General features: G+C 42.5%; 2 protein-coding genes across 2 annotated transcripts; one reads left to right on the plus strand and one right to left on the minus strand.

Moving 5' to 3' along the window:
• Nucleotides 1–591: 591 nt before the first annotated feature.
• Nucleotides 592–16,638, plus strand: LOC133003161 (coatomer subunit beta'-like). The gene is made up of 22 exons (XM_061072791.1): nt 592–675; nt 1,582–1,719; nt 1,902–1,988; nt 3,139–3,265; nt 3,414–3,562; nt 3,928–4,074; nt 5,248–5,347; nt 5,475–5,617; nt 6,730–6,929; nt 7,167–7,277; nt 8,025–8,113; nt 8,202–8,308; nt 8,398–8,541; nt 9,168–9,298; nt 9,548–9,755; nt 10,104–10,214; nt 11,073–11,287; nt 11,422–11,514; nt 11,723–11,903; nt 12,074–12,145; nt 14,359–15,450; nt 15,538–16,638. Exons 1-22 carry the CDS (start codon nt 673–675, stop codon nt 15,625–15,627), a joined length of 3,738 nt encoding a protein of 1,245 aa, XP_060928774.1. The 5' UTR covers nt 592–672; the 3' UTR covers nt 15,628–16,638.
• Nucleotides 16,639–16,678: 40 nt separating this feature from the next.
• On the minus strand, nt 16,679–22,858 carry mrps22 (mitochondrial ribosomal protein S22). Its single transcript, XM_061072793.1, has 8 exons — nt 22,732–22,858; nt 21,454–21,602; nt 21,195–21,359; nt 20,026–20,169; nt 19,152–19,235; nt 18,754–18,899; nt 17,823–17,931; nt 16,679–17,248 (listed from the first exon to the last, which is right to left on the minus strand). The coding sequence occupies exons 1-8, from the start codon at nt 22,856–22,858 to the stop codon at nt 17,156–17,158; spliced, it is 1,017 nt and encodes a 338-aa protein (XP_060928776.1). The 3' UTR covers nt 16,679–17,155.
• Between the last annotated feature and the right edge of the window lie 309 nt (nt 22,859–23,167).

Below are 23,167 nucleotides of genomic sequence, written 5' to 3' on the forward strand. Positions count from 1 at the left end.
CCAAAGCGAGCCGAGTCAAGTCACAAAGTGACATGGAGATACAAACCAGAAATGGCCAGTTGTGTCATCAAAATAAAAGTAAGCCATAAAACCCCAAATGGCCATTTGAAATTGAGAGCAGCAGTGGCACTGGCCAGATGTCACCAACAGCTTTGGGAGAGCAATGACATAACCACTTACAGATAATGGTTGATACACGTGGTGCAACAACTAAGTCCATCACCGATACAAAATAAATAAAGAAATGTGTGTGCGTATGTCTTTCAATCCATCGGATTTTGAAGAACGAGTGCCACCTGCTGGTGATCTTCAGGAAACAACTTAAAATGTTCATATAAGGAAAGTGGATATTTGGTTTCAACCCCTGCAACCCATGCATTATAAGGATGGATGCATATATGGATACACAGTCTATGGGATGGATGGATGGATCTGGACTATTAGATTACATTACAATAATTCTTCATTCCCAATCCATTGGCGTGTTTGTCATTATTTTTTCTATGGGATTTATTTTGAAACCCCACACCGGAAGTGGCCCTGGTTCCACAGTAGTCCTCTCGGTTGTGAAACTTTCCCCGCTGAGATCCGGTGAAGGAGCCCGTCGAGGGCAGCAGTGAGACCGGACACTTCTTACAGGACTGACCCGCAGAGACCCAGCGACGTGGAAACATGGTAACAAGTCCAATACTCAAGCACAACTTTCTATGCTTGTTTGTTTTTATTTCGACGCACAGTAACTTCTGTCGATCAACTCCATTCATTATGTAAACACCGCGCACACAGTACAGTAGTCAAGCACATGCAACACATCCAGCTGCAACAAGGTGAAACTGCACCAGCACTTTGTTTCACATAGTCACACAAAGTTTTCATTTAGACAGACAGTCAGTCAGACAGACAGACAGACAGGCAGTCAGGCAGATAGATAGACAGACATACAGACAGACGGAGAGTCAGTCAGATAGACAGACAGACAGACAGTCAGATAGACAGACAGACAGACAGACAGACAGACAGACAGACAGACAGACAGACAGACAGACAGACAGACAGACAGACAGACAGACAGACAGACAGACAGACAGACAGACAGACAGGTAGTCAGATAGACAGACAGACAGACAGACAGACAGACAGGTAGTCAGATAGACAGACAGACAGACAGTCAGACAGTTAGATTGACAGACGGACAGACAGTCAGGCAGTCGGTCAGATAGACAGACAGTCAGAGATAGATAGATAGATTAAATGTAGGATATATGGTGAATGCTATGTTAAACATTTAACTCATTACAGTGAATGAATGAATTGCACTGACATGACTTGAGAGGACAGTCAGTCTGGAGCAGGCATGCATATGAAATGTGGCAGTTACGCCCCCTCCATAACTGCCCCCTGAAGCAATGGAGCAGCCTACAATGTTTTTTTTTTTAAATGTTAACAGCCAACAAAACATTAAGCATTACAAGTGTCAATATAAACACACGTATGAACCTGCTTATGCGTATCGTGTTCTCACCATCTTGTCCCTTTTCTTTCTCTCCTTTCATTCTCTCTCTCTCTCTCTCTGCCCCTCAGCCTCTGCGACTGGACATCAAGCGGAGGCTGACGGCCCGATCCGACCGGGTGAAGAGCGTGGACCTGCACCCCACAGAGCCCTGGATGGTGGTCAGCCTCTACAGCGGCGCCGTGGTGGTCTGGAACCATGAAACACAGGTCAGCGTCCCATCTCTCAGACACACATTGATCTGCCCACTCAATCAGCTTCATTGATCCCTTATCAAATCATTCATTCGCACACAATCACTTCAACTCGTTCACACCCATGCTTTTGAAGATACACTGTATTACACCCTGTATAATGTTGACCATTGTATATTTTTGACTTGTGTGTGTAGACGATGGTGAAAACCTTCGAGCTGTGTGATCTGCCGGTGCGAGTGGCCAGGTTTGTGGCCAGGAAGCACTGGCTCATTGCTGGATCAGTAAGTATTCTAACTTCACTGGGGCATCAACGTATACATTCTCTTACTCCACCTTTCTTCACAGTGCTGTTGTTTGCAGACACAAACTCCTGAAATGTCCAGGAAATTGGGTCTGGACGTTTTTTCAGAGTTTGTTTTTCCCATATGAATAATGCAGCCGAAGATAATCTGGGTCCGATGCCTTCACAACAACGGGAAAATTACCAGAACTTTCAGGCGTGTAGCGCCGCCTGGGTTGAGTGTGCAGGATGCAGGAACAAGTGTAAATTCCACTGGCGAGATTGCGTGTTTATGTTTACTACACATCAGCGACGGCCCTTATCACCAAAAGCTCTCAAAGCTAATATGGCTCCTCTTTTTCATCCTGAGATATTTGTATTTATCCTGTTTTGCTTCCAGTGTTTGTAATAAATCAACACACCCACTCCCTTATTTTCACATGGGTTCACTCAGACATTACCCAATATCTGGAATAACTGACGCCACCAGTTGCATTCTCAGGCACAGTCCCCTCCGGCAATTCCAGGAAGATGTCCAGACTTAAGTGCGTGTCTGAAAGCAGCTTATGTAAGCTCATAAGAAATCTGACATAGTAGTTAGTTTAAATGAAGAAATACATATTCATCTCTTTCTAGTGTCTCAAGTCAGTGGGATCCAGGTGTTTTATATTTTCCTACCAGAATAATCAGCAGGTTTAATATGGGGTTGTGTTTTGAAAGCTTGAATTTACAAATATAGATGCAATTCAAGGTCAAAAACCATGCAGTCTCTTTTTTGAATCCCGTGTCCATTGTTTGTACAAGTAATAACACATCTTGTCATGGTAAAAGTTAAGCTAGTTCAACATAACCATTGTGTTGGGCTGGACTGGCTTCTTCCATAGAATATACAAATGGAAGACAAGTCTCCACTTCCTCCCATTATCCAGAAATGAAGCTAAACTATCTTGCCCATTTGGAGCCCGAGTCTGTCCCTGAGGGATCCGGGGATGGAGTGAGTGCAGTGCTGCGGTGGTGCCACATTGACTCAGTGTGTTGTTCTCTTGCGTCGGGAGATCGAGCTGCTCCGCTGCCTCTCCTCTTCGGAGACAGGGACCACGCTCTTGTGTTTATGGGCAGATATGTCAGTGAATCTCTTTGTCCCCCTACAGGACGACATGCAGATCCGTGTGTTCAATTATAACACACTGGAGAGAGTTCACATGTTCGAGGCCCACGCTGACTACATCCGCTGCATCGCTGTCCACCCGTCACAGCCCTACATCCTCACCAGCAGTGGTAGGAAAGACGTGCACGCACTCGCCTCAACTCAAATAAGTTTACATGCACAGAACATGTAAACTTTGTATTTCATTTTATATACTGGAGTGGGGGGTGCAGTATAATCAGCAACACACACTCATTGCCTTGTTTTATGTGTTTTCAGATGACATGTTGATCAAGCTGTGGGACTGGGACAGAAAGTGGGCCTGCAGTCAGGTGTTTGAGGGCCACACTCACTATGTCATGCAGATTGTCATCAACCCCAAAGACAACAACCAGTTTGCCAGTGCCTCTCTGGACAGAACCATCAAGGTATGCGCGCACACACACACACACACAAACACAAACACACACAAATGAAAACTGCTGCAGGGCAAAAACTGAGGGAAGTGTCGTTCTTCCTGTTTGAATGAATGTCAAAGTGGCAACGTGAAAAAAAACAGGGATGGGCAGCGACATGGGGCACCAGTCTTGTGAAACACTGAAACCATCTCCACCAACATCTTGTTTTCTTACATTGTTTACACATAACTGCTTAATAAGTGCTTCATCAAACACCCTTACATATCTCGATAGCTGGTTAAATGCTTCACCCATCCTTGCTGGCTCACTGTCTCTCTCACACACACACAGCCGTGCAGGTACTTTCAGCATTTTTTCCACTCTGCGTGTTGTAGGTGTGGCAGCTGGGCTCCCGGACTCCTAACTTCACTCTGGAGGGCCACGAGAAGGGAGTGAACTGTATTGACTACTACAGTGGAGGAGACAAACCCTACCTGATATCTGGGGCCGATGATTGCCTTGTCAAGATCTGGGATTATCAGGTACACACACACACACACACACACAAAATGTATTTTATTTTGCTCAGTATTCTGTAGGATAACACTTTGCTTAATATGCATCTTTTAGTAACAGATATATAAAAAATATCATTATTTTAATGATTTTAATTAATTATGTGGGAAAAGTCCCGAAGAACACAATTTATGTAATGAGTATAACAACCCTTCTGCATTTGTGCATTATCCATACAGTCTGTATTTATCCTGCTACACCACTATTGAAGTATCTCTGTAAAAAGAAAAGATCAATAAACAAAAAGTAACATATTTTCTTTATCATTTTTTAAACACATTGAATAAATCCACTTTTCTTTTTTAAGATTGATAAACGGTCCAGTTTCAACATTTAAGTTATAAAATACCAGATGTTAGATGTACATATAATTGATCTCTGCTTTTTAGATAAATAAAAAACTTTTACTAATATTATATAATACTACAGATTTGCAGTTTGGGAATTACTCCACATACTGTATCATCATTCCACTCTCTTTACTCTCTGAAGTTGTTGAACAAAATGCTCTCATCTTTCGATCACGAGCCAATAATTTGTTTAGCCCAAGTAAATATGTTTCCTCTGAGTCTGCTGTCTTTCATATTAAGTGACTGATTCCAGAACTGAGCATGTTTGGATCTTCCGGTGAACCTTTAATGGTTTTCATCCCATATACTGTATATGTATGAGCAGCAGGAGTGTTGGCATTAGAAATAATGATAATAAAAATAACTTATTTGTACAGCACCATTTAAAACAGGCGTAACAAAGTTCTTCAAAAAGGGGAGAAATTAAAAGGTAGATAGATAGATTAAAAGGTTAGATACAAAAAATCTAAAATGAAGGACAACGGATAAAATATTAAAACATCATTCATAATTAATGGCAAAGGAAAAGGACTAAAGAAAAATAATGAAATAGCTGAAAATAATAAAAAACAGTCAAGTATGGTGTCATATTTGTTAGGCATGCATTTAAAATGAAATAAACCCTTACATACTAACACCTCAGTGCAGATAACATAAGCACATATATAAGTTAATGCACATTTGTTGTTATATACTGATAACATACATACATTAGCAGTTTAAATGTAAAAAAGCACAGCACAGTATTGTCAGTGACATGTGATGAGCGTGTGTTCCTTTATCTTCCAGAACAAAACCTGTGTCCAGACTCTCGAGGGTCACGCCCAGAATGTGACTTGTGTCAGCTTCCACCCTGGGCTGCCAATCATCCTCACAGGCTCTGAGGATGGTGGGTTGTGAAATAACACACACACACACACCACACACACACAAATGCACACGCACGCACACATACACAACTACAGCCCTCAGTCTGTGCAGCACCTTTGTTCATGATGAGCTCTGTGTTTCCTCAGGTACTGTTCGAGTGTGGCACTCCAACACCTACCGACTCGAAAACACACTCAACTATGGCATGGAGAGGGTGTGGTGTATCTCCGGCCAGCCTGGCTCCAACAGTGTGGCAATTGGTTATGATGAAGGCAGCATCATCATCAAGGTAAACTGTTCTGGGGTCCTTTATATCGTGTATCAGTCTCCCAGACAGGGGTTGGTATCCCTAACATTTATGAAACTACATTTTAGGTAGAAAGCAGCGCATTAAACAGCGGATTAAAAACCTCAGCTCCTGAAGTCGATGAGTGAACTTTGTGTTTGAAACATACCCTGTAAGGAAGTTATATACAAATCCATAGAAGAGTTGGTAGTTTTTAACAATAGCACATGTCCGTCTACTAACTCAAATGTGGTGCTATGTGGACAGCACTCTGTAACAGTCAGTGGACAGTTGCCTTCAGCCTGTGGATCGAGTTGAACATGAAATGCAATGCTTTATGTCGAGCTGAATTACAGCGCTTTTATTTTAAAGTTGTCAAACTTGGATATAAACCACACACGTGCCGTGAACAGTCATAAAGAAAATTCTGTTTCATTTTCTGAAAAGCATTGGCTATAGAATCTTCACTATAGATAAACTGGTAGGATGAACACACAGTTTTCTAACTTCATTCTACAGCATAAAAAGCTCTGCACACAACTTCCATCACACAAACAATAAAAAGTGACAGTATATTGTAGAACTGTTTAAGGGGGACTCATAAATGTCAAGGGATAATTCTGAAATAGCTCCATGGCTTTGAACACAGGACAAGAGAACAGGCAGGTTTACAACAGGCACTGCACTCAGTTTCCCAGTTTCTCCCTCCTACCAGTTCAGGTTCTTTTAATGGGCTCTTTCGTCCCTCTTCTCTGTCTCTGCAGCTGGGATCCACTCACCTTAATAATGTCAACATTTCTTTAATAAAAGGCTATTACATAAAATTGAACGGTAGTATTTAATTTCAAACTGTATAAATAGCACTTCAGGTTGTTAATACCCACAAATCTCCAGAGGAATTAGAGGACCGGACCTCTCTATCCTCCCGCTGTTGGCAGACAATGTAACATCCACTGGAGAAGATGATACAGCAGATTGTTTTGTGTAAGCTGAAGGAATATTTTGACCTGTGTTATTAAAAAGGTGCCTTCCTAGTCATTGCATTCCTTGATATCATGTTCTCCTTGTTTTATCTTATGCTTGCACCTCATCCTCTGGTTCCCACTCTGTCTCAGATGGGTCGGGAGGAGCCGGCCATGTCGATGGACGCCAGCGGCAAGATCATGTGGGCGCGCCATTCCGAAGTGCAGCAGGCCAACCTGAAGGCCATGGGAGATGCTGAGCTCAAGGATGGAGAGAGGCTGATGCTGGGTGTCAAAGACATGGGCAGCTGTGAGATCTACCCCCAGACTATCCAGCACAGCCCCAACGGGAGGTGAGACCCCTAAAACAATTATGTATAATCCTTATCTATATACTGTTTTGGTCTGTAAGGGAAACTGTCATAAATTTTATATAATTTGGAATAAAAAATGAATCACGGCATGGGCATTTTCTCCCTGATCCCTAACAGAGCAAAGTCCAAAATTAAACATGGACTTTACAGTAGGTACACTTTTTATTTATAACTACTTTAAATATCAAATTTTGTTGTGTCTTTGTGTATGTGCAGGTTTGTGGTGGTGTGTGGAGATGGAGAGTACATAATCTACACTGCCGTGGCCCTGAGAAACAAGAGCTTTGGTTCAGGTCAAGAGTTTGTCTGGGCGCACGACTCTTCACAGTAAGTCCCAAATACCTCATAGCTTTGACATTTTGTAATACGCGCATGCGTGGGTGTGCATGCCGGCACAAGTGGGAACGCTGAGATAATGAAGGAGCTGTAATAGCCTATGAGATTTTACCAATTTGAAATGAAAGTAGATGGCCCTTCATATGTGGCCCAGGATGGATTTGCATTCACACAATGAATGTGGTCACATGCGTCCCAGACCTAATGTGGTCTGAGTGATTGGATGTCAGGTAACATTGAGGACGCATTTAGGCCCATTCCCATTTCACAGCTTGGCCCTACCCCTTGTTTTCGAGGGTTATCTTGCCCCTTTAAACTGAGTCACAAGGGGTAGTTGTTGAAATCTTACCCTACTAATTGGAACAGCCCTTCAAGAAGCCATAACATAACCAGTAGTCATGGCGAAAACTTGACATGTCATCAGAAGTCGATGCAAATATATGGGATTATCATGGTAAAAACGATCGCTAGCATGCTAACGCTAGTATGCTAATACTACATGTAATACTAGATTTGTGGGTTTCTCTCCCAGCTTGCCGGTGATTTGCAAGGCATCCTTAGACCTGAGCTTAGAGCTGACCACTATGATAGCTGAGCAGGTTGTCTGCCTGGATGAAAGTGAAATTGATTTGTATGCCTCACAAAGTCAACCTGTCCTAACCATACAATATGTGAATTAACTTTACTCTCTGATGTGGTCAGCTTCATTCAATTTGACCATGTTTATTATATTTGCAGGTATGCCACAAGAGAAGGAAACAATATGGTCAAAATCTTTAAGAACTTTAAAGAGAAGAAGGCTTTTAAACCAGACTTTGGATCTGAAGGTGAGCTTCATGTTCTTTGGGTGCATACAAAGTGTGTACTGTCTGTGTCTGTGTGTGTGTAATGCATATTGCCCATTTGTCTCCACAGGAATATTTGGTGGTTTCTTACTAGGAGTGAGGTCAAACAACGGTCTGGCCTTCTACGACTGGGAGACCGCTGACCTAGTCCGCCGAATCGAAATCCAACCCAAACATGTGAGTCACACTCTTACGGCTGTTACCATCTCTGCTACTCCGACTATAACTTCATGCTCTGACAATCTTTTTTGTCCTCCTGTCTTTAGATTTTCTGGTCTGACTCTGGAGAGCTGGTGTGTATCGCCACAAATGAGTCTTTCTTTGTGCTCCGCTATCTGCCAGAGAAAGTGTCAGCAGCCCTGGAGTCAAAGGAAGCTATGACCGAAGATGGCGTAGAGGACGCCTTTGAGGTCAGAGACTCTAAGTAGCATATTTCCGAAAAGACAAGATCAGAAATACATCCAGAAATATTTCATTATGCAGAACGCAATCACTACACGTGATGTGAATGCAGAAAACAAATTTCATCTGCTCCATGTTAAAGGTTCATTTTGTAGAATTTAGTGACATCTAGTTGTGAAGTTGCGCATTGCAGCTGAATACCCCTCACTTCACCCTCCTCTTCTAAATATGAGCGAGAACCTGTGGTAGCCTTCAGTTGTCATTAAAACTCAAAAGGTGTTAAGTTTGTCCAGTTTGGGCTACTGTAAAAAACATGGCGTCGTAGAGAGGACCCACTTCCGTAAATATAAAGTATTTAAATATTAAGAGACCATTCTAAGGTAAAGAAAATAACAAATAGTACAATTTAGATTTTTACAGTAGTGAAAACATCACTAGGATAAAAACACAACATCAGGCAGTCATTCTTGTTGTTTTTAAATTACTATTGAATGTAATATACTTTGACATGTATTAAATTTAACTGGATGATACAGATAACGTGCAGAGGGATGATGTTGCATGCAATTTCTTGTTTAAAACTATTGTTTCCAATGATTATTTCTATCTCTCTCATTGTGTCCTGCTTCACTAGGTGCTGGGGGAGATCTCAGAGGTGGTGAAGACAGGAGTGTGGGTGGGAGACTGCTTCATGTACACCAGCTCTGTTAACAGACTCAACTACTATGTCGGAGGAGAGATCATCACCATTGCTCACATGGACAGGTGCGATGCATTCATAAATGTGGAATTAGTGTTTATTTATGAAGTATGGCAGCATCACAAAACAAATTTGTCTCTGTGCTGTGCCATCAAGCCGTGGCCCTTGCATGCAGTGCTTACTTATCTACTCTGTGGCTCTGAATCTACTCAAATCTCGTCATGTCGTCCAGCTTCCCCATACTATCCATTTTTATCCTTTTGGATTTGAAATACCAAGAAATATTCTCATTCAGAGTTCTTTCTCGGCTTTAGGACCATGTATCTGCTCGGGTACATCCCCAAGGATGACCGTCTCTACCTTGGAGACAAGGAACTCAACGTGATCAGCTACGCCCTGCTGCTGTCTGTGCTGGAATACCAAACTGCTGTCATGAGGAGGGACTTCAGCACAGCCGACAAGATTCTACCCACAATATCCAAGGAGCAGAGAACCAGGGTTGCCAACTTTTTGGAGAAACAAGTATGTTTGCGCCCCAACTTTTGCTGTTGGAAATCATGACAAACCACTGCCTATGTATATGCACTAATTGGTTAGGTATAATATATATATTAAAGACAAAAGGAAAATCAATGACAATGGAGTCAGGATTTGGATGAATTTATAATTTACGGAACATCATGCAGCCAGAAAGAGAAAACCCTCTCTGCAGAGTTTTTGTGTATCTTTTAAAATATAATCATACAGGGAAAGATTTTCTTCTTTTCGTCTCTTTTGCCACTTCACTGTTTCCATGTCCACTGTGCGTGACTGAGCAGAATCAATGAAAAGTGTTTAATTGTTTGCCATGTGTTTTCCTTTGTTGTGTAGGGTTTCCGGCAGCAGGCCCTGGCTGTGTCCACAGACCCAGAACACAGGTTTGAACTGGCTCTGCAGCTGGGAGAGCTCGACACTGCCTACCAAATGGCTCTGGAAGCAGAGGTCAGAGTCCACATACATGTATATCTGCTTACAAAAACACAACTGCACTGAAAATCCTTTTTATACAATTTTCATACAACAGAATTGTGTTTCACATACCCATTCAAACTTGGACATTTCATTTCAATCTCAACTACTACACACCTGCAATGTTTCATCTCTGTATCTTATCTACTGCCGTGACTATCAACACTATAGTAGGACTCACAAGGTGAAACAATACCAGTCACACTGTCATGGCTGTTAATGACAAGTTAAAGCTAGATAAAAAAGATCTGGGGGGGATGACCAAAGTTAGTTCTTTCATTTCATTCTGAGACATTTGATGGTTGAGTCACTGAATTCAAAACCACTAATGTCAGCCTTAGGATTGCACAAGAGGAGGAGAAAAGTCAAACCATCACCATAGTTAGTTGGGTTTACCCTCTGAGGAACACGAATGTCACAGAATTCCATTACAATCCATGGTCATCGAGACGATGAACCCTGCTGCCAGCATCACTCAAAGTCACAGGATAATGTCAAAAAGAAGAATGTTTACTGTTAATGTTTAGCTCTGAAGAATGACAGCGACATATTAATAGATTATACTTCATAATTTATTGACTTTAAAACATTCTAATATTGGTTAAAAGAAATGTATGATAATGTAATTTTTAATGATGTTTCTGTGATCAGGTGCTATATAATTTGCAGGATAATGTACTGTAATGGAGTCAGTCATGAGTCTGACAGAGTGAGAAACAACATCTCCTGCTTCAGCTCCTTCACAGTGTGTTGTTGCGGAGGCTCATGTTTGTCCTCCTGTGTTAATCCTCTCTTCTGTTTCCTCTGTCCTTTGGCACGTGGGGGTTCCAGTCAGAGCAGAAATGGAAGCAGCTGGCAGAACTGGCGACCACAAAGTGCCAGTTTACCATGGCCCAGGAGTGTCTGAACCATGCTCAAGATTACGGGGGATTACTGCTGCTGGCCACAGCCTCGGGCAACACCGACATGGTGGGCAAGCTGGCTGAGGGGGCCGAGAAGGAAGGCAAGACCAACGTGGCCTTCCTCACCTACTTCATGCAAGGACGGTGAGTGTTGGAGGAGTGGGTGCAGAGAGCAGAGAGGAGCGTGGGGAGGGAAGGAACCGTTCGGATGCTTCTATTATTTTCAGCTTTCTTATTTATTTGTTTTTGTCATCACCACTTTTTGTGTATTTTCCCAGATTGGACAAATGTCTGGACCTCCTCATCAAAACAGATCGACTGCCAGAAGCTGCATTCCTGGCAAGAACATACCTTCCCAGCCATGTGCCACGGTAACATTATTTCTATTGAGTGTTTAGCTTATGCCCATAAACTAATTTATATTATATCCTCCAGAACTTTGCCTACACCTGAAGAAAGTTTTTACAAGGTCAACATCAGTGGAAGAAAAGATGCTGTCCCTGAAAAGAAATATCCGTATATCTGTGTACATTTACATTATGCCTCAGTGGTAAACTGTACACACTTCGGCTCCTCCAGGGTGGTGAAACTGTGGAAGGAGAGTCTGTCCAAGGTCAACCAGAAGGCGGCAGATGCTCTGGCCGACCCCACCCAGTACGGCAACCTGTTCCCTGGCCTCCAGCAAACCCTGCTGGCTGAGCAGTACCTGAAGGAGACTCATGTTGGGGTCAGACCTGCTGCAGAATACCCTCTCATCATGGTCAGTGCAAGTCACATCAGCTTTAAATATGTAAAGCGTCCTTTGGTCCCTTGAAAGGCGCTGTAAAAATTTAAGTTAATATTATTAATCTTATCAAATGCATCAAAGTGTTCTGTCAAATATCAAAAAGCTGTTTGAGATGACATTGTTTCTGTTTCTTTGCTTTTCAGCCGAATGAGGATCGTAATGTTCTGGAGGAATCTGCAGGTTTTGTGTCCAAAGAGGAGGCCAGTGAGCCAGAGGTGAGTTCCAGAGTCTGAATGAGATAGTAGATGTCTTATGACAGTTCTCAATGTCAGTCTTATGTCAATTTTACTACATTCGTAAAAGCAGTCTTCTGAAGTCAGGCCTAGAAACAGCATCGAGTTTAAATTGAGTCGTCAGATCAACATAGAGGCTGCAGCAGTGCAATGTAAAATACACAGGGAGCAAACTCTTGTTCTTCCCTCCAGTAGCACTGCTAAACATTTATCATTTGAGTTTAATCTCTTTAGATTAAAAAATCAGTTTAGTACAGCATGAAAAACTGAAAGAGCCAACTATGTCAGATTGGTCAAAAAATATTAACCCAACCTCTCCCTGATATTTATCCTTTTAAAACATTACACATTATCCATAAATCCCGCCATGGAAAACAATAAAACAACTTGTAACCCGGCCCCATGTCATCAGATCTCTCTGAAACGTCCAGGCCTTAAGAAATCTACCATCCCCATTTTAGTCTCGGTCTTAGTCTCTGGGAAGAGACTTTTTTTTTTTTACTTTGACATACTTGCCTAGCAGGTTCAACAGATTGCCTCAAATGTCTTGAGTCATGTAGGAGTTGCCTTAGTATACAGGACTGTCTCAGAAAATTAGAATATTGTGATAAAGTTCTTTATTTTCTGTAATGCAATTAAAAAAACAAAAATGTCAAGCATTCTGGATTCATTACAAATCAACTGAAATATTGCAAGCCTTTTATTCTTTTAATATTGCTGATTATGGCTTACAGCTTAAGAAAACTCAAATATCCTATCTCTAAATATTAGAATATCATGAAAAAGTATACTAGTAAGGTATTCAACTAATCACTTGAGTCGTCTAATTAACTCGAAACACCTGCAAGGGTTTCCTGAGCCTTGAAAAACACTCAGCTTGGTTCAGTAAACTAAATCACAAGTATGGGGAAGACTGCTGATCTGACTGCTGTCCAGAGGACCATCATTGACACCCTCCATCAGGAGGGTAAGACACAAAAAGAAATTTCTCAAAGAGCAAGCTGTTCACAGAGTGCAGTTTCAAAGCACATCCACAAAAAGTCTGTTGGAAGGGGGAAATGTGGCAGGAAACGCTGCACAACCAAGAGAGATGACCGCAGCCTTAACCGCATTGTGAAGAAGGGTCGCTTCCAGAATTTGGGGGAGCTTCAAAGACAGTGGACTGAAGCTGGAGTCCAGGTATCAAAAGCCACTGTTCACAGACGTGTCCGGGAAATGGGCTACAATAGCCGTATTCCCATGGTCAAGCCACTTCTGAACTCAAGACAACGGAAGAAGCGTCTGACTTGGGCTATGGAAAAGAAGCACTGGGCAGTTGCAGAGTGGTCCAAAGTCCTCTTTTCAGACGAAAGCAAGTGTTGTATTTCATTTGGAAGTCAAGGCGCCAGAGTCTGGAGAAAGGCTGGAGAGGAGCAAAATCCAATGTAAAGTTCCCACAGTCAGTGATGGTTTGGGGAGCCATGTCAGCTGCTGGTGTTGGTCCACTGTGTTTCATCAAGTCCAGAGTAAATGCAGCTGTGTACCAAGAGATTTTAGAGCACTACATGCTTCCGTCTGCTGAAAAGCTCTATGGAGATGAGGATTTCATTTTCCAGCATGATCTGGCACCTGCCCACAGTGCCAAAACCACCAGTAACTGGTGTACTGACCATGGCATTACTGTCCTCGATTGGCCTGCCAATTCCCCTGACCTGAACCCCATAGAGAATTTGTGGGGTATTATGAAGAAGAAGCTGAAAGACACCAGACCCAACAATGCAAATGAGCTAAAGGCCGCTGTTGAAGCATCCTGGGCATCCATAAACCCTAAGCAATGCCACAGGCTGATTGCCTCCATGCCCCGCCGCATTGATGCAGTAATCCGTGCAAAAGGATTCCCAACCAAGTACTGAGTGCATTAATGGACATTTTCAAATGTTTGATTTTGTTTTGCTGTTATAAATCTTTTTTTTGCTTGGTCTGAGGAAATATTCTAATTTTTTGAGATAGGATTTTTGAGTTTTCTTAAGCTGTAAGCCATAATCAGCAATATTAAAAGAATAAAAGGCTTGCAATATTTCAGTTGATTTGTAATGAATCCAGAATGCATGACATTTTTGTTTTTTTAATTGCATTACAGAAAATAAAGAACTTTATCACAATATTCTAATTTTCTGAGACAGTCCTGTATACTGATACTTGTGTCCTGCCTACAGGAAGAGGTGCAAAGTGTGAAGGAAAGCTTCATAGTAGCAGCAGCTGCACCTCCACAAGCAGCAGCACCAGCAGTGGAGGAACCAATTCCACAGGAGGTGACTGATCCTGTTTCAACAACAGAAGAAGAATCCATTCCATCAGCAGCTTCACCTCTTCCTGTCGCCATGACTCAGGAGGAGGATGACCCCCAACAAGCAGAGTCTGCATCCGCTGAGGTGGCTGCACCTGAACCAGAGGTGGCAGCAATAAGGGAAGACACCCTCACTACATTAGAGGAGGCTTCAGTCCCTGTGGAGGAAGACATCTTGGAGGAGTCCATCATAGACACTAGCCCCAAAGAGCCAGAGATGGTACAGTCCACACCTGCAGAGGACATCCCATCTCCAGTTAAGGAGGATGTTCAGGAAATGTCTCAAGTGACTGCTGATGCTCCTAATGACGCCAGTGATTCTGAAACATGCATCACTGAGACAGCAGTAGAGACCGTCATGGCAACAGAAGAAGCACCATTGGAAACGGCTGCAACAAAAACCTTAGTAGCCGAGGATGTTCCAGTTAACACAGCATTACCACTTGACACAGATGAACAAGCAACAGAATCTGCAGCAGCTGAAGAAATTCCTGTTTGTGACGAGCAGGAAAAAGATGTGATCTCTTTCGATGAACCACCCGTCATGAATACAGAAGCAGTAGTATTAGAAGTAGAAGCTGCTGTTACTAAGGAAGAGGTTTTGGAAACAGCACCATCAGTGGTCACAGTGGAGGAGCTCATCTCCTTTGAAAACACAGGCAGCTCATTGCTGGATGCGCCTGTGCAAGTCGAGACTTTGACCTTTGACCTTGATCCACTGATGGACCCACTTGATGATATGATGCCAGTATTAAAGCCAGACCCAGCGCAAGAACCAAGAGAAGAGGGACAGTCCACAGAAGGGAAAGAGGACAGCCAGGAGCCTCTAGTGTCCCTGCAGGCCGAGTCACTGGTTGTAACATCACCAAAAGCTCCTACAGAGACGGAGACAAACGTGGAGTCAGACGGGCCCGGACGTGACGAACCAGCAGAGGAACTTGAGCTGGATATGCATGAGGAGGTAAAGCACTTTTTAAACATGTGGCAAAAATGAGCAATATTATACGTAATTGTATGTAGACATAAACTAAATATTCTCCTTCTGTAGGACCTGGATGATCTGGATCTGGACAATTTTGACTTGGAAGATATCGACACCACAGATATCAACCTGGACGACGAGTTGATGAGTGAATAAGTACAGAGCTAAAGTCTTTTCCAGTGTTTCAGTGACCAAACAACACAAAGGATCATGATATAGGCTGTCTTACAGACTCTAATGCCTTTGAAACCTAATTACCAGGTGTTTTTTGGAAGCAAGTTGAAATAGTCATATTGATATGGATTTGTAACTAAATTCTGATTCCATGAGGTTAGTGTGAACAACTTTTATTATTCCTACCAGAGAACTAGCCTACAAACCGAAAGGGAAGCTAGTAAGTTTAATGAGAAATGGGGATGAGTGTTTTTGCAGTTTTGTATAAATGTATTTGAAATGTGGCCTGGTACATTGTAGTCACCCCGATCCTTTCCCGTGGAGACTGAGGTGGCTTTGTTTACACGACACAATTAAACAGTTTTTCTACCGTTCTGACAATTTATGGTCAAGTAGTTTTGTGAAAATACATAAAGTGTCATCGGTTAATAATAAAACAAAATGGGGGAAGTATGCATCAAACTTCCAGGTGTTTCACCAGTTGATGGCCAATCTTCATGCAACTCAAAATACTCCTCTGCTTCTTCCTTCCAGCAGTGCTGTGGCTTAGTTGGTGAAAGTGCCTGCCTAGTTAACAAGAGAATCTGGGTTCAATTCCCAGCCGTGCCTTTACTGAATTTCCCCTTAATCTCGTCTCTTATACCTCATTTTGTTGATCAGGGTGTTATCAAAGCCATTGAGGAATTCTTGATTGCAGTTTTTGTGGAATTCTATGTGGAACAAGACTGTCTTCCAAAGACCTTTTTTTTTTATTATATATTGAAAAATGTTAAAGACAAACACTAGGACAAATCCCCCATTTAGTTAAACTGGGTACTGTCTTACCCATTGTTATTTGACAACTTATCCTGGTGCTTGTTTCTTTTTCAAAGCCAGAATCAACACGACTTTTAGCTGAATGTTTATCCAATAATCTAAAACAGAACCAAGTGTCTGAACTTGAAAAAAAGAATGAAATGCCCAGCCTTTAATAAAGTCTTCCCCAGTATGTAACCAAGGATTTAAGTTTTTTTCACTCCTGCAACACATCACATACGTACAAAGATCTTTATTTTGTTATGTACATCATTAGGGCCTGAGACCCGAATGTTCTCCACACTTTTTATCTGTCTACACATTTCTGAGGGTCTAAACCGTGGTCGAAAAACCGCACACATGACCGGTCTTATGACATGTTTTATATTTTGTGTCTTGTGCATGAAAAGTAGTTTAATTGTGCCCCTAACTTTGACCTACTTTTATGAAAAAGCACCAGATTTAGTTTTTCAGGTTTAACTTTGAGCTCCAAATGTAAAACACAGATAATGTCTCTGATCTAAAGCTTTTTCTTTTCAAATTGATGGCTGTTTGGAAAAAAAGAGTTGTTTTTTCATGTCGAGAAGCACATGTAACTACTCTTTGACCCAAACAGTTAATTAACAGACAATTCTGTCAGTCCAATCTTTCAGGAAATGGTTCCCCGGTGCTCCTCTTCATTGAATTTGTATATTTCAGTCTAGGAGTGGGTCAGTCAAGCAGCAGATCCTTCAGCAGCCGTCTGTTCATACGCCTGCAGGGCCAGTTCAATGTAGCCCGACCTCTGGGACTCCATCTGGGCATAGATCTGCAGGAACAACGGTCAGAGGTCAGCAAAATGGAGGAATCTAGAAAAAGGCCACGGCAATTACTTTGAGGTGAAGGCTACTCAAAAAACTGTTCTAAGACTAAAATCACGATAACTGTTTAAGTGTTAGACTTGAAAAACAGAAAGTGCTCCAAAATCTACCGTGACTAAACGAGAGGTCTTGCGTGACAGTGACTGTAGCAGACACACACCCGTGTCTCCTGCAGCGAACATTTCACATTAAATGGCTGTCATTCTCAATGTCCCTCCTCGCTGCTTCAAGGCTGATGGGCTGCGAGCGCTAATAAGACCTGATGTGTCCCGAGTCTGGCCCCAATGTTCCCACGCTGCAGAAAAACTCAAACCTCCCACATGAGAAACCTTAGATGAGACGGCCTTGACTTGACCTCTCGAGAGCTACCTGACTCCTGATGAACCTCATTGCCTCGGGGACACAACTTACGTGACCTGGACAATTTCTGGATCAAATGGCGATGTTTTGTATATGCACACACAGCTGAGTGAATCAAAGTGTAAAAGAGGAGCAAGTAGTTCAGGGTTGAGCTCTTCTCACCTTAAGCAGGTCAGTGCCAGTGGCCTGTTGGCTGGCAGCCTCCTGGGCTGACTCACTGTTGGGGTGGACCATGTGGAACAGAGACACTAGGCTCACGGCATCCTTAAACCTGGAAACAGATAAACCCACACATTAACACAGGCTACACACACATTACTACATTTTACGTTTAAAATGCATCACTGAAAACTTGTGAATTTTTTGGGGAAAACGGAGAAGTTTCGCTTCCAGATTGCTGGTTGTTATTAGTCACGATTCGCCTAAAACCCTGTTACAAAAACATAGTAGTATGGATGTAGCCACGTGTACATACATAGATACTAGTGGGTTACATCAGAGGAAGGCATAGATACAGGGGTATGGCCTAACTAAGTTTAAAATCAGGTAAATGTACTAAAGAAAATATATATGTCAGATTTCCCAGTCTGAACAACAAAAATAGTCCCTCACACCTGTATGAAACATTCATGCATTACTGTCACACCTCCACCTCCAAACTCTGAATCCTCCGGCTATAGTCTGATGAGGAATTGGCCTTTAGAGGCAACGGCTAATATTTTTGAGGGCTTCAGGTGAACAGAGCAGATTTTCAGGCCACCGTTTACATTCAAACGTCTCTCCACATAAAACACAGAGATACTTTTTGTAGGTGATTTAGGTCCAGACAACATTTTGGCTCATCTCATCAACAGCTATCTGCATATGAATGCAGGTAAATTAAACAGCTGATGCAATTCAGTCAATGTGTTCGACCTCTTAAGCTCTCCACAAGAACCTTGAACCTGCAGGCAACCAAAGCCTGCTCAAACGGGACTTGTCCAACCAGAACCAGAAACCAGAAGGCTTCAACCCCCAATATATTGCTCCTCACCTAGTCTATATATTCACATGAAGAAATCTGGTCACTGAGATTAACTTCAGAAAAACTCACAGCAATCTCTTCAGCATGTCCACCACGAGCCCGTCCACCCTGCGAGCGTTGACCAGGTACCAGGCCATTCCTCCGAAGTGTCTGGTGGAGCACAGCAGCTCGTACTTGCCATGCTTGTCCAGGTCCTCATAGGCGGCAGCGTGCACCTAAACACCAGGAAAAGATTCATTACACACTTCATGGGGATTTTTTCTCGTGTGCAATCATTCAACACAATGGTCTTCACATGAACTTCAGAAACTTCCAAATCATCTTCTCCTTCCATTTGACTCTCTGTATCAGATGACCGAAAGAAAACATGAAAACTGACATGGGAAATTTCATGGTTGCACAGACTGCGTTCTTTCAGTGGAGGTGGTGATCGGGTCAAAATACCAAGAAGCTCAATGTCGTCTTACCCTGATGTATTCTGAGGAGTCCGGTTCAAACTGGACCAGACACAGGTCCAACACGTCCTCGTGCCGGTCCTGAGTAAACACCATCTAACAGAGAGAGAAGCTAAACTGATTAGGTACAGAGCGTTTCAGTTTCTTTGCCCAGTTGGGTCTTTTTTCAGGACTGTTTGGTCGTTCACAGATCTCCCTTTACAATACACCTCTGTTCCACTGTCAGGGAGGATAACCAATCATTAATCTGGATTAACAGCAGAAAACGTATGGGTGTTGTTATCTTTGTGTGTGAAAATGACAGGTCAGAAATGTGTATTTGCTCATATCCTGTTAAATACTAGACAACAGATTACTAATCCATTTAAAGGTCTTATCTAAATGTATGGTTACTGTCTGCTGGGTTTACCAGTACATCATCTACTTGTCTCACATACTATATAGTGGTCATAATATAATAGTTAGTAACAATAGAACTGATTGAATATCGATATTTATTCAACAGAAAACGAACTTTCTAATGTTAAAAGTAGGAGATTTACCAATGCAATAATCAACGTTAAATTAATAAAATGCAATTAATAAACAGTGACCCACATCTGCACTACATACTCAGTCTAAGCAGATTTACTCTTAGTGGCAGGGATGGGTATCATTAGCATTGATACTACTCACAACACCACTACACAATACCACAATACTATACTTTCCACAACAATCAGTCAAAATGTCTGCTATGGAAAAGGCCTACAGCAGGAGATTGAGGGAATCATGAAGTAGAGGAAAGAAAGGCACAACGGCTGGTACTGTTTAAGTGATGAAGGGAGTAACAAGAGCCTAATATGATCCAGAAATATAAATATTATAATATTTTGACATGTCCTACTTTCATATTCTCTTCCTTGAAGATGAGGGGGGCTGTGAGCTTGCGTCCCTCCTTGGGGAAGTAGACCTGAACGAGCCGGTCTCTCTCCTCCCAGCTCGCCTTCCGCAGGGTCCCGGTGGGCTCCCGTACAACGATGAACCTCTCCTGGAAACACACAGCATGCACAATGTGGTACAGGACAATGTTAGCCATACAAAACTGCTGAGTCAACAACAAAGTACACAAACGATCCTTAGACAACGATTCACAATCTCGATCAACTTAAATTCATGTGTTTGAGATATTTGTTATCGACATTAAAGGGGACATATTATGAAAAATGCCACTTTCGTAGTGCTTCTACACGTTAATTTGGGTATCTGGCATGTCTACCGACCCAAAAACTCTGAAAAAGAACCACTCCCGCGTTTTGTTATGGTTCGTCCAAGTCAGAAACGTCATGCTTGAGTGACTGCGAATGAGCTTACGTATCCTTCTCTCGTCCCAAGCGAAATGGCAGTCTCTCTTACATCCGCACAGATCTGTGCATAGCCTCAGAAGACACAAGAACGAAATGGATTGAATTCATATTTGAAGGCAATGTCCCGGAAAGATTTGGCAAAATCTGTTGGTGTGCGCCCCGGGGCTACGCCTGTCTGAGGGTCGCTTTTCCATCACTCGGAGACCGTGTCTTGTCTCCCCGGCGGAGACCCCTGTGTCTTGTCTCCGCAGCGGAGACCCCTGTGTCTTTCCGCGGCGGCAGAGACAAGACAAGGGGGTCTCCGCGGCAGAGACACGCGGGAGCATGCTCATTAGCTTTTAAAGGAACAGGCACTCAAAACAGGTCAATCTGAGGAGGGCTGATTTAGACAGGGTAAAAGGGTGCTGTTTTAAATTATCCTTGTGGTTTTGACCAAAATATGTTACAGACATTTCATTAAGACCCCAAGGAACCATAATAACTTGTGGTAAAATGGGCATAATATGTCCCTTTTAAAGTAAAAAATATAAGTGAGATTTAATTACACATTAAACAATGTGAAAACAGCTATAATCCAACAAGTTTGTGACATTTAAATGCAGATCTATAGCATCTAAGCGTCTGTAAATAAAATACGTAAATTGTACTGACACTACTGTGCTGTGCCGCACACATTAAAACAGCAACGTGCGTGTCTGTGTATGCGTACCCTGTGTGGGATATTGTATGTGATGTCTGTAAAGACGAATTTAGCCGTGTCCATGCCCTCCAGCATCTTATCCTCAGCCAGAACGTCACTGATGGGCTTCCTCTCCGGCAGCACGGGGGGCATCTGCAGCAGCTTCTTCGCCTTCTCTGTGGCTCCCATGACGGCCTGGAGAAAGAGACAAGTGACTGGATGACGTGAAGTATTCCTGTGAGGCATTTGTGAGACTGACAGGGGACGTTATGGTGTATTTAAAGGGCACCTGCTCCACTTGTTCGTCAGTCATGAGTTTGTATGTCGGCGGCTTCAGCTGCTGCTGGATGGGTCGGAACACTTTCTGCAGGTCCAGGCCCGTTATCCTGCTGAGGATGTCCTGCACAGCTGCATCTGTGAACTGGGGCCTAACAGTGCCTGTGAGGCCAGTGGAGGAAATCACACGAGTTAATGGTTTGTACAATGGACAGATCTGCGTAAGTAAAACACTCAACGTTACCTTCTGTTCTCATTTAAAATGGGTTAGCTGAGGTATGGTCAACACTGGAATGGAGCTATAACGAGTTAGCTTTAACTTTACTAAACATTGCCACAGTCCAAACCCTTCCCAGGTAATGCAATGTATAATTGTTGAAACAGAAAAAGGTAAGACAGATAAACATAACCTCTTACAGTTCAAAGAAACTAAATCCACAGACACAGATGTAAAGATGGAGGACGTGTCTCCACTTCCTCCCACCAACCACAAATGAAGCTAAACTATCCCGAATATGAACACTGCGATTTTACGCATATAACCTGAGGTATCGAGGTCCTGTTGATACACACGCTCAACCAATCACGAACCAGACTCAGCTGTCAATTGTGACGTTTCACCACGTTTTCATAGCATCAGAAAAAAAATTAAAACTAAAGTTAGCAGAAATAGGAACATATGTTAGTGTGATTAGAACTAATGTCAACCTCTTCTCCTTTAATATCAGCATGTCTCTTTTCACTGTGTAAACAGAATACTTCCTATCAGTACCTATGGGATTAAAATCTCTATATTTTTGCTTTAATCCCAATGCCATTAGAACATTAAAAATCATGCATTCCAAATCTTTATGCTTTAATCTAGAGGTCCTGGATTTAAATCAAGATGAACCCATTTCCCCATATTTGGTATATAGAAATAATACAGTGATCAGGATGGATGCTGCTTTAAATAATTAAGTTCTTGGAAGTAAAGAATAATATTATATATAAATTGTTTTCCAGCAGTTTTATGACACGTGTGTCCCCTAAACACAGGTTTTAAACTCTAGCTCATGGACAACAGCAGAGCCAGATTTATAGAAAGACTTAAAATGGTTTTAAAGAATAGATTAAACAGTGAGTACCATGTGCGCTCCTCTGCATGTAGGTTATTTAAAGTGCTCAGCTCTGTGAGGGGAGTTTGGCAGCAGCAAGGGACAGAGGAGGAGGAGGATGAGGAGAATGAAACCGGCTGCAAGGTCAGAGTCCCAGTGAAGAGTCTCAGAACCTGATCATGATGGAAACCAACCTGTGTCCTGAGCTCCGCCGCTGAACGTCCTGACGCCACATCTCATCAGCGTGTGTCTGCTTCTCTGGACGTGTTTAATCCGCGAGCAGCTCCGGAACAAGCACCGCGCTGAGCTGAGCGCCGCCATGTTTGTTATTACCTCACCGTGACGACGCGACCTTCAACCTCACGCTGCAGCAGCTGAGCGTTCATGGGAAATGTAGTCCGTGTTGGTGCGTCCAGCCCCTCCAGCCTCGACTGTGCGTCTGTTTATTTTATTTTATGTATTATTAACAGCGGGTATTTTATCAGCAGAGGAACAGACCAAACAAGAAGAGAAAGACCTGCTGTTCTCTATGTTTTCAATCTCTTTGTACATGTTGAAAAAAATAAATGTTTTTAAAAATCCAGATAGAGACACAATGCACCAAAAAGAACAGGTTAAGTGAAAAATATA

This window comes from Limanda limanda, chromosome 6 (genome assembly GCF_963576545.1).
Source record: "Limanda limanda chromosome 6, fLimLim1.1, whole genome shotgun sequence".
In the NCBI taxonomy this organism is placed as follows: Eukaryota; Metazoa; Chordata; class Actinopteri; order Pleuronectiformes; family Pleuronectidae; genus Limanda; species Limanda limanda.

Excerpts from the sequence above, each read along its gene's own strand:
- LOC133003161 (XM_061072791.1), top strand. Across the intron at positions 3,266-3,413 it reads CTACATCCTCACCAGCAGTG|ATGACATGTTGATCAAGCTG; the intron begins GTAGGAAAGACG and ends ATGTGTTTTCAG. Across the intron at positions 10,215-11,072 it reads AAATGGCTCTGGAAGCAGAG|TCAGAGCAGAAATGGAAGCA; the intron begins GTCAGAGTCCAC and ends TGGGGGTTCCAG.
- mrps22 (XM_061072793.1), bottom strand. The coding sequence starts at position 22,858 with ATGGCGGCGCTCAGCTCAGCGCGGTGCTTGTTCCGGAGCTGCTCGCGG. Across the intron at positions 18,900-19,151 it reads ACTCCTCAGAATACATCAGG|GTGCACGCTGCCGCCTATGA; the intron begins GTAAGACGACAT and ends CCTGGTGTTTAG. Across the intron at positions 17,932-18,753 it reads GACATGCTGAAGAGATTGCT|GTTTAAGGATGCCGTGAGCC; the intron begins GTGAGTTTTTCT and ends ATCTGTTTCCAG.